Below are 10,165 nucleotides of genomic sequence, written 5' to 3'. Positions count from 1 at the left end.
ATGGAGAATCTTTCTACAGAGATTTTTCTTAGATGTACATATAGACATATTCTAGTTAATAAGCTGATTTATTTCAAGTTATGTTTTTTATAATTAAGTTTGTCTCCTTTTAAGTTTTCATACAAGTTAAGTTTTTATATTTTAATTAGTTCGTTTCATTCTTTTTCATGTTCCGGGTTTATCAACGGCTACGTATTTGTAACAAATAAAAAGACTCGTTTCTAAAACTCCATTGGACATTTATTAAAAGATACTACAAAGAATATTCTAAAATGAATGCTCATAAATTTGAACACAAGTGTGCTACCTAATCCTTACTACAGTACAGTTCTGATTAAACCACCAATTTCAACAATAAAATCCAAATTACCTGCATTGTTACCTGCAGCTAACAGACAGTTCATTTTATTAACTTGATTTTTTGAGTACGATATAAACTAATAACTTATTACCTACCATATCCTACCAAAACTGAAACACTTTAATCCATTAGTTACACTGCATGAGGCAACTCTCCACTCAGGAAACTAAGGGGAGACTGGTACGAATGAGGAATTATGGGTAGACGGATGGAAATTACTGCATTTTTCGGCAGTCAGTTGCGTAGGAAATACTCTCTACACTACCCTGAGAAAATGCCGAAAAATGCACTTATTCGTCAGTTCGATGTACATCCGTTTACCCAAACGATCCCCAACCAGTCTTCTCACAGTTTCTGGAGTGTGGAATTGAGTTTTACCTCAAATTTCTACCTCAGGGTTTTTGTTAGAGCAGGGACACAGGGACCATTACTTGCCTATTGTATACTTCATCCCGGCTATTTTTACGCTGTATACAGAAGGGCCAGAGCAAATCTACCATGTGGTCCCTGTTAAGTTAAATTTGGTCCCTCCTAATCAAATACTTAACAAAAACCCTGTACCTTGGAATAGATGCACACACTAGTGCCTGGTGTTAATACCAAGATGCATAATTATTTAAAAAAAAACAATGGCTAAAATTTAGCCTGAAAATTTACAGGCAAGATTATATGTGCAACCTTTCATATGTATTGTACATTCCTATGCAACAAAGTCTGAGTAAGCCTGCAAAAATAGTGTCTGCATTGGTGTAAATGCTACCTTCATCAATTATAATTATGAAGCTCCTTTCTTAGAGTGCTGAAGATAGCTTTTTATTAATTTGGCAGGATGCAGAATGGGTTTAAAATTGTGGTGGATTTCATGCAGGATGCTATGCAGTTTAAGGGGTGGGGTGGGGATGGTGAGGGTTTAAATGATGAAAGGGGTGGGGAGGGTAAGGGTTTACATGACAAAAATACTGTGGCAAGGGGTGGAGAAGTATTGAGATGGATGTAAATTAAACAAGTCCTGGGATGAAGATTTTTGCTGGTATGGGATGGCAGGGAATGACAAAATGTGATGGTGGTAAGTGGTATCAAGGAAGCCAGAAACCTATTTTGGACGCTCTTAATAAACCACATTGCAGGGGAAAGCAAAGACACCAGACACCAAGGCTGTCAGGTTTTTCCACTGACTACATTTTCTTACCAGCTAAAAGTTGACTATTTGCTATTTCTACATATCACGAGGATCAGCTTGCCTAGTCTCTGTACTCTATGGTACACTGTTCTGTCTTTTTTCTCATGTCTTGGCTGTGAATCATGTCTGTCTATTCTGTTGTATGTATCAACTGCACAGTGAAGATGTTAACTCCTCTGCTGAACTGTCTGTACTCACTGTTACAATACCTGCATTCAAAGTACACAGTGTTAGTAGAATAAAAAATCTTCCCTAGATGAGCTACCATGTGTACTGCATATCATGTTGTAGCATTTGATAATTATGTGGAAAGGCATGTTGCTGGAGTGGTTAGTACAACAGCCTTAGGTTTACCTTGTGGTGTGGTCTAGTCCCCCCTCCCCCCCCCCCACCAGCCTAACCATTGTTTGAGTAGAGACAACACTTTGTGCGGCAATCCAAATGCAGCCATGGTGTTGCATACAGCCAACAGACCACCCTCCTACCAGTTGGTTTAGTTGATGTTCAGCTTATAGTTATCAAATTGACAATGTCATAAAATGTTCAAAACTCAGGTGAAATCAGGAGCCCCAAGCAAGCGGTTTCACTGCCAAGTTACATTGTGTTATGGCACATTTACATCTGATGGCATTTTTATTGTCTTTACTCTTAAAGACCCAGTCAGTGTGTGGGAATTTTGACAGTTATTGTAAAATGTTGCATTTCAACCATTTCAAGCAGAAATGTTCAGAAGGACACAAAGCTAAAGTTGCACACAAGCCACAGGCCACTCCACAGTGGGAGCTTAACCAAGTTTGTGTAGCATGACATAACTAGGAATTCAATATTTTTACTCCCCCCCTCCTTCCCTGGATGGGATGCCAGTCCATCACAGCGTCTCCCTCAGTAGTAAGTTTCCAGTTCTAATTTTTTAACCAGGATAGAGCAAAGTTACTAGACTAGAGATACACCAAGACAGCAAAGGCTTGACATCTCAAGTCTAATGTACTGCACAGCACAGCACCTCCACAACTACTGTTCTAATATATTGTACAAGCTTCGAAACAGTACCAATTCTTCCAAATCCTGACCACCTATAGGACATCACAACGTCCTTCTGGCTAAAAATTCTCTGATGAAACTAAGTACATTCACCACCTGATTGTAAAATGCTACAACTGGGCAAAAACACAAACAAATACTTACTGTACTTTTGGGATCCTGCAATAAATCATCCATTAAATATAAAAAGCAAAAAAAAAAAAAAAAAAAAAAAAAAAAAAACCAAACAAACAAACAAACAACAAAACTGAATGTTGCTTTGCGCATCATCCAAAAGGGTCTGTGTCAATTAATTTGCAACAATGAATGATAATAGGAAAGTTCATAAGTCTCAAAAATCACTTTTGGTCTCCAGTCCTTGAGTAGATCAACACCTTGATTTAAATGTATCTCAAGCCAGGCCCAGAGAAGAAGCTGCCATTTATCATAACAATAATTGATATGAAAACTACACTACAAATTCATACATGTAGGCCTTAATAGGATTTAACTGTTTTAGTCATCAGAAGGCCTGTGCTGTTATTGACTAATTATTACAAGTGGCATTATTATAAGAGAGGTTTTCAATAAATATTAGTGTTAAAAGTAATTTCACTTTTGCTTCAGTTTTACTTTACTGCACTCTGTGATTGATTAGCAAAGTTCAACACCATTTTCTCAACCAATGAGATCCCAAACCAAAACCAATCTTGCCTTACTCACATGCATTTTCCCGCATTTCACACTGGTTATATGTATTTGCTTTAACTTCTGATTGGCTCATTGTGCTGTTTAATATCTGCTGTGATTGGTTTTGGTAATTACTTTGGTTATGGCCTCTAAAAACCCTGCAAGTTATTGAGATTATTTTGGGGATGGCATGAGATTTTGCTAGGGGATGAGATTGAGTCAAAAGGAGCCAAAAACAAAAATGAAGCAGTGACCATTTTTTACCAATTTAGTCATCTTCAAGGTGAATGATAAGAAACAAATAGGGTCAATGTTGCTTAGATCTGGGGGCACCCCATTGCTGAGCCAAAAAATATTGACAAGCAGCTGACTTTAAGAAAGAAATGTCAGTAGTTAAATGAAATAAATAATAGCCAAGAGTTACCTCTAACCTATATCATCATTGATTCAGATACTAGAAACATTAACTTACCTCACAAATCCTACCAACCAAGTTAATAGGGTCTATAACCTCTATTGTTTTTATCCCCCACACCACCACCACGGCTATTTAAACGACCAGCTGGGCCATAATTGGAATTCATCTGGCTGTAGTTTCCAATCTGATATTCTGCACCTCCACCAACCCCCACCCCACTGCCAGCAGAAGCGCTAAATTGACTAAAATCACCCATACCAGGGAAACCACCAAAACCTCCTGTTAAAGCTGCCCCATGGCCAAATGCACCAGCCATTGGGTTAGTCATGCCTTCGTATCCTGTAGTGGAACTTCCCGTAGCTGCAGCACCTGTGCTTGACAATCCAGTTGATGGGGTACGTTCACTGGCAGATGAACCCTTCATGTCACCCATACCATATGAAACATCACTATAGCTATCTTTGTCATAGCCAATTGAACTGTTATGACCACGCCCACCTCCACCATATCCACCCATGCCTCCTGCACCATAGCCGCTCCCTCCCCCAGCAGCACCTCCACCCCCGGAGCCAAACCCACCGGGACCAAACCCACCGAATCCACCAAAGAAGCCAGGACCAAACCCTCCGAAACCCATACCATTAAATCCAAAACCAGAACCCATTCCCATTGGATTAAACGCAGCAAGGGCAGCTGGGTTAAATCCACCGCTGAGAAGAGCTGCAGCAGCTGCTTGGTTGTTGAAGTTTCCACCTCCAAAGCCGCCCATACCCATACCACCACCACCACCGCCACCGCCCATTCCACCACCTCCACCACCAAAGTTCCCTGAAAGAAGAAAGCATGAAAAAAGTATTGAATACACTGACTTTCACAAGAGCAACCAATCTTTGGAACAAATTTCTGCACTTTGTTTGTTGTAGGATGCAGAACACAGTTACTCCTTTCATAAAAATGTTGTTTTGAGACTTGAGGAAAAATAGGACCCTTACAATAATTATTGTTTGTGCATTTAAGAAAACGTTACAAAGTTAAGCCTTTTTTTTCAGACATCTTTGATTGCAAAGTTCATTTTTCTTTTGTTACTATTATTTTCTAGTATTTTGGAAATGCCATGTACTGCATTTTTGTATTCTTGAATATACAAGTGTTAGTACAGTAAGGAATAATATATAGCAGCCAATCAGGAGAGTATGATTATTAATGTTGGACTTCACCGCTATGCTCACCTCTGCCACCTGAGCCCCCAAATCCTTGATTCATTCCACCAAAGCCTGAGTTTGGACCCCAATTGGGAAAACCTGTTGAAAGTATAAATAGAACTGCTAAACAATGCTGTGATTTATTTCCCTTAGTTAAAGAGAATTTGCCTAAGGATGCAGCCTCATACATTAAATGGGATTTTCAGTGGTTTGTCATCCACATAGCTACTCTTGTTCCACTGTTGACTGGCATTTGAAAATGTTGGTTTTTTGTGGAGGGAAGAAAAACCGGAGTACACAGAGAAAAACCCTTGGAGCTGGGACAAGAACCAACAACAGACAATAGATGTAGATGTAGTTTGGCTCATTGATGGATATGTGATGGGGCTCAGGAATTTACTGTTAGGTTGAGGTTACACTGAACATGGACGAGCTTCACATGCTCGTTTCTTCTCGCATGGGTGTATGAATCGGTACCAAAAAATGGCATGATAGATACTGGCAGAGGACCTGAGAAACCTAGTAATGAGGGATTGTTATAAAGGGGATGTGGGGAGAGGGGCGGAAGGGGAAGGATGGGGGGGGGAGGTTGGCTTTCAGGCTTCCAGGTATTTTTTTTATGTGTACAGTCAATACCTCCAAAGCTTGGTGTGTCCAAATCCGAGTGTGAATCTCTTTCACGTGACCGTCCACTCGTCTTCATTTCCTGTTCCTCTTTCTTTCTCATGGCGGCTTGTGATTCAGCTTTCTTCACCTCGCATTGTTTCATCTTGATTTGATGAAAACTAATCGAACATATTTTGTCCACGATCTCTTCCGAATCAAACGTAACAAAGGCAAAACCACGGAGACGGTTGGGGTTCTCTTTATCTCTTTTGAGATCGACATCGATAACTTTGCCCGTGCCAGACTTTGTGCAAAGTTTGGTAAAGTATTCTTCCACATCCGCCTCGCTAGCAGTGCTTGCAAGTCCGCCGACGAATATCTTCCTCGTCCGTGAGGTGGCTTCACCCTTTGGAACCGAACGCTTTGGTTCGATTTCCCAATTATCAAGTTCGTGTCGCTTTACTTTCAAACAATCTTCCACAGCCTGAGCACTGTCGAAAGTCACAAAACCGAACCCACGTGAAGGACCGTTCTTTCCTTCGCGCATAATCACGCAGTCTACGATGGTTCCCCATAGCGAAAAATACTCCTTCAAAGATTCTTCGGTTGTTCTGCGATTCAGGCCACCGACGAAAATTTTTCGTAACTGTTCTGGCTCTGAAGACATAACTTTTACCTCTGCTTTCGACTCCAGCTTGCCTGTCAAAAATGGAGGACGCCACAGACAAAATGTAACAAATTACGGTGTCACGTGGTTGATAAACTAACAATGGCTTCCTTCCTAATTAGGATGCGCTTATGATAATGACAAACATGGCCGACAGTGACGGGAACGAATTGGACTCAATTATCCCGGTTAAAAAACGGAAAACAGATCCTCCAACTGATCTTTGCGACGATCTGCTAAAGCTTGAACAAGAATTATGTCAGAATCTTTGCTCGTTGAAGTTTCATTCCCCGGTAACGCATGTTTACAACCCCTTGACTTATGCTAAAGAAACACATGAAGACTATGTGAGGAAATACTGCAAATTTGGACAAAAGGTGCTCTTCTTGGGGATGAACCCCGGTCCTTTTGGAATGGCTCAAAACGGGGTAAGTTTGCAAAGACAGCTCTTATATCTACAAGAACCAGCATCGGTATCCGGTCGTTTGGCAACAAAGCGTTCCGCTTTGTTGTCTTTGTTGCTTATTGCTCATTCCAATAGTGAGTTTGGCAGAAGAATTTTATTATCTTAGCTGTTTTATGTGTAACACGTTGTGCGTATGACAAAGTCTGATTTTGTTCTATGTTCCAGTTACAGCATAAGTTAGAGTTTCGAATTTGTTCTTGAAGTGAACTTAAGTATGTTTTGTTATCAGCTTGTTTCAAAACATTTTTTTAGTCCATATAAGCCGACCCAAAACCGGCAGGTCTATTCCGGGGGTGAGGGGTGGGGGGTGAGGGGTGAGGGGTAGGGGGTGAGGGGTAGGGGGTGGGGGGTGAGGGGTGAGGGGTGAGGGGTGAGGGGGTGGGGGGTGGAGGGTGAGGGGTGAGGGGTGAGGGGTGGGGGGTGAGGGGTGAGGGGTGAGCCAATTGTTCGAAACGAATTCTAGTCTGAAATGTCAGCCGTCTCTTCTCCCTAACCCACAGGGGGTTATGGGGAGGAGACAGCTGGCATTTCAGACTATAACAATTCAAGATTCAAGACTGTAGTTTCTTTCCCCTATTTTACTGAGATCTGAGACGCATCTAATACCCGACATTCACTAATGGAGTGTATTGTAACGTGGTACATGTGACACTGATAAGTTTCCTGAGAACTATAATTTTTACATTGTTGCTAATTTATTTGAATTTAATCAGTGATTTAATTCACACACTATCTTAGGTGCTAAAACAAAATGGGTTCCATAGCAGCCCAGAAACCCCTTTCCCTTTGTCATACTGTCTCCATATGTGACCCTCCACGCGAAAAGAGGGCTTATGGATTTCACTCCAAATAGTGAATTTTTTTCACGGTATTTGAAACTTCACACTGTGAGGTGGAAATTTCACGCCGTGTTCACGCTATTCCGAAACGTTTTCACTCTGGGAGTGAATCTGAAGACTGGGAAATAAATTCACGCCGCCCGGTTACGCCGTGAAAGTAAAATTATAAAGGAGTGAAATATTTCACGCCGTGAAATGTAAACCTCGCCGTGAAACTTTTCAATGGTGTCAGAGCGAAAAATAATGAAAATAATTTACTAGGATCCGGTTACGTATCGCGGCGAGTTTAATAAACAAAATGCCCCAGTAAACATACTTCTGAAGTATTATAAAGCTTAATCCATTATTTACGCCAAAATTTCACAAATAAAACACAATATCCTTAATAATAGTGTTTTGCTTTTGTTCAGCCAGGTCAACTTTCAAGTCAACTTAAGAACATGTTTTGTGATCATTTGCATGAAATCAACATCTTGTGATAATGTTGTCAACAGCCTGTCAAAGTTCATTATTCCATTGGTTGGTTTATCGGTAGGCGCCTCTTATCGCGCTTTAGTATGAATTGAGACGCGGTTGTTGGTAGACGTAGTATCTCAGAACTATAAACCTGTGATCAGGCTCTCAGTCTTGGTATTTTAAAAACCATTCCTGCAAAAATAAATAAGAGCACTGCTAAAATTGGGCCTTATCACAGGTTTAATTGGGAAACCTACTGAACTTCTGTCAAGTCTGTCAAGGGACATTTAAACTCAACCCAGTTAAACTCACCCCTCACCCCTCACCCCCCACCCCTCACCCCCCACCCCTCACCCCTCACCCCCCACCCCTCACCCCTCACCCCCCACCCCTCACCCCTCACCCCTCACCCCTCACCCCTCACCCCCCACCCCTCACCCCTCACCCCTCACCCCCCACCCCTCACCCCCGGAATAGACCTGCCGACCCAAAACCCCTGAGGAAATAAGCTCAGGGCTTATAACCCTGATACAACGGTAAACTACTCGCACTGTTAGCCGTGCCTTGATATCATATGCTAGGAATCTATTAGCCCCAGAGCTACTGAAATTCCTTACATTTACCCACAAATTATTTAGCAATGGTGCAATGAAATTTTTTTTCCTGTGGCAGGAAAAACTACTGACTGGCTCATTGATGCACTTTATTTTCCAGTTTTTGCGTGTGCACTTCCCTTTGTTTATTGTTATTTTTGTGTGTGCGTGTGTGTGTGAATGGTAAATCGTTCTATTTAAATGTAGGGTATTTGCAAATTTTTCCGCTTGGCCCAGCCACTTAGCTCGATTAGCTTGCTATTTCTTTAGTAATTTTTCTTTCTTGTATTAATGTAACTCTGTATAATTTCTGGGCAAGAATAGAGATTGTTGTTGTTGTTGTTGCAGGTTCCTTTTGGTGACACAAAGCATGTTAAAGAATGGCTTGAAATTAAAGGATGCGTTAATAAACCAGACAATGAACACCCCAAGCGACCAATCCAAGGACTTAACTGTGAACGAGCTGAAGTGAGCGGAAGCCGGCTATGGGGTTTCTTCAAGGAACACAGCAAATCTCCAGAGACATTTTTCTGCAATTGTTTCATTCATAATTACTGTCCTCTGGTTTTTATGACATCGAGTGGCAAGAATGTCACCCCGCCTCAACTCCCAAAAGGCGAAAGACAACAGCTGATGGAAATCTGTGACAAATCTCTGGCAGATGTTGTTAAACGGACTGGGGTTAAGATTGTTGTAGGAGTTGGAAAGTTTGCAGAGGAAAGAGCTTGTAAAGCTTTAAAAGACATTGATGTTCAAATTTATTTGATAATGCACCCTAGTCCGGCCAGCCCAGCAACCAATGCTGGGTGGGGTGACATAGCTTTGAAACAGCTGACAGATTTAGGGCTAATGGGTTACATAACAAATAACAATAAGATTGATAATAAAGTGAAAATAAAGTAAAATACAAAATGAAATTACTATTAAATTGCCTTATCAAGTTACAGTGCACTCAACACACTGTTTAGCAAACACAAATCCTTAGCAAAGTTGGTCAAAATTACTGTACTTGAACGGAACCACCAAACCACAAAATAGATGGTGGTCTCTGCCTATACTCCCCTTCCTCAACCTCAAAAGATGGTGTCTTTATTGCATAGGCACCGGCCTCTATTCAGCAGCAAAAAATGACCATGAGATTCAAACCTCATTTTTCTTGTTTATCTAGCAATCCCTAATCTTGCTTGCTGGATATTTCTGTCAACATTAATTTTAAAGCCAATAAAATTTTAGAGTGACCTGCACCGTTTGCCATGCCTTACATGATTGGCTGAAAGGACAAAAGAATGAACAACTGAACAATGCTCCCAACCCTAAAAAACAATGGAGCTGCAGGTTATCAGGGTCCAGTGAAAATCGAGCCTTTGAAAAGTGCAGGTCTACTGAAAAGTTTGTTGGTAATGTCCATGAGATAGGTGGTGTCTTTGATCACCCCCTTACCTCTGACAAGGTGGGTCCTCTTCAAGCAAACTTGTTAGGACCAGTTCCCTCAGGCTCAATTACCAACCACTGTTTGAGGAAATGTGCCCACCTTCCATTCTGACGGAAGAAAACTGGACCAGAGAGGCTGGTGGAAATTGAGCCCAACAAATCCTGAAAGATTTTATAGACTGCCTATGGGAGATAGCCTGCAAATATATCTGCGTTCGCAGGCTATATGGGAGATG

General features: G+C 41.3%; 2 protein-coding genes across 4 annotated transcripts; one reads left to right on the top strand and one right to left on the bottom strand.

The window, feature by feature from the left end:
- Positions 1-218: 218 nt before the first annotated feature.
- Positions 219-6,227, bottom strand: LOC146461708 (uncharacterized). Of its 3 annotated transcripts, none has more exons than XM_085086740.1 (5): positions 5,508-6,227; positions 4,887-4,970; positions 3,724-4,479; positions 923-1,750; positions 219-752 (listed from the first exon to the last, which is right to left on the bottom strand). In XM_085086740.1, the coding sequence occupies exons 1-3, from the start codon at positions 6,142-6,144 to the stop codon at positions 3,746-3,748; spliced, it is 1,455 nt and encodes a 484-aa protein (XP_084942866.1). In that variant the 5' UTR covers positions 6,145-6,227; the 3' UTR covers positions 219-752; positions 923-1,750; positions 3,724-3,745. The 3 variants fall into 3 exon arrangements, with proteins under 3 accessions (XP_084942866.1, XP_084942865.1, XP_084942864.1); XM_085086739.1 differs by having other exon boundaries at positions 923-2,741; positions 3,724-4,497; positions 4,899-4,970; XM_085086738.1 differs by having other exon boundaries at positions 3,724-4,497; positions 4,899-4,970.
- A 48-nt stretch (positions 6,228-6,275) lies between these two features.
- On the top strand, positions 6,276-10,064 carry LOC146461707 (single-strand selective monofunctional uracil DNA glycosylase-like). Its single transcript, XM_085086741.1, has 2 exons — positions 6,276-6,572; positions 8,847-10,064. The coding sequence occupies exons 1-2, from the start codon at positions 6,276-6,278 to the stop codon at positions 9,399-9,401; spliced, it is 852 nt and encodes a 283-aa protein (XP_084942867.1). The 3' UTR covers positions 9,402-10,064.
- Positions 10,065-10,165: the final 101 nt, after the last annotated feature.

This window comes from Pavona decussata, unplaced genomic scaffold, assembly GCF_977016875.1.
Source record: "Pavona decussata unplaced genomic scaffold, jaPavDecu1.1 SCAFFOLD_195, whole genome shotgun sequence".
In the NCBI taxonomy this organism is placed as follows: domain Eukaryota; kingdom Metazoa; phylum Cnidaria; class Anthozoa; order Scleractinia; family Agariciidae; genus Pavona; species Pavona decussata.
This window is presented reverse-complemented; position numbering and strand designations above follow the sequence as displayed.

What these genes read in the sequence shown, in the direction of transcription:
- LOC146461708 (XM_085086739.1), bottom strand. Translation starts at nt 6,144, where the DNA reads ATGTCTTCAGAGCCAGAACAGTTACGAAAAATTTTCGTCGGTGGCCTG. An exon ending in GGACACACCAAGCTTTGGAG is followed by an intron (nt 4,971 to 5,507) that starts GTATTGACTGTA and finishes TACTTTCAACAG; the next exon opens with GTTTTCCCAATTGGGGTCCA. An exon ending in TGGGGGCTCAGGTGGCAGAG is followed by an intron (nt 4,498 to 4,898) that starts GTGAGCATAGCG and finishes TTCTTCTTTCAG; the next exon opens with GGAACTTTGGTGGTGGAGGT.
- LOC146461707 (XM_085086741.1), top strand. Translation starts at nt 6,276, where the DNA reads ATGATAATGACAAACATGGCCGACAGTGACGGGAACGAATTGGACTCA. An exon ending in TTGGAATGGCTCAAAACGGG is followed by an intron (nt 6,573 to 8,846) that starts GTAAGTTTGCAA and finishes TTGTTGTTGCAG; the next exon opens with GTTCCTTTTGGTGACACAAA.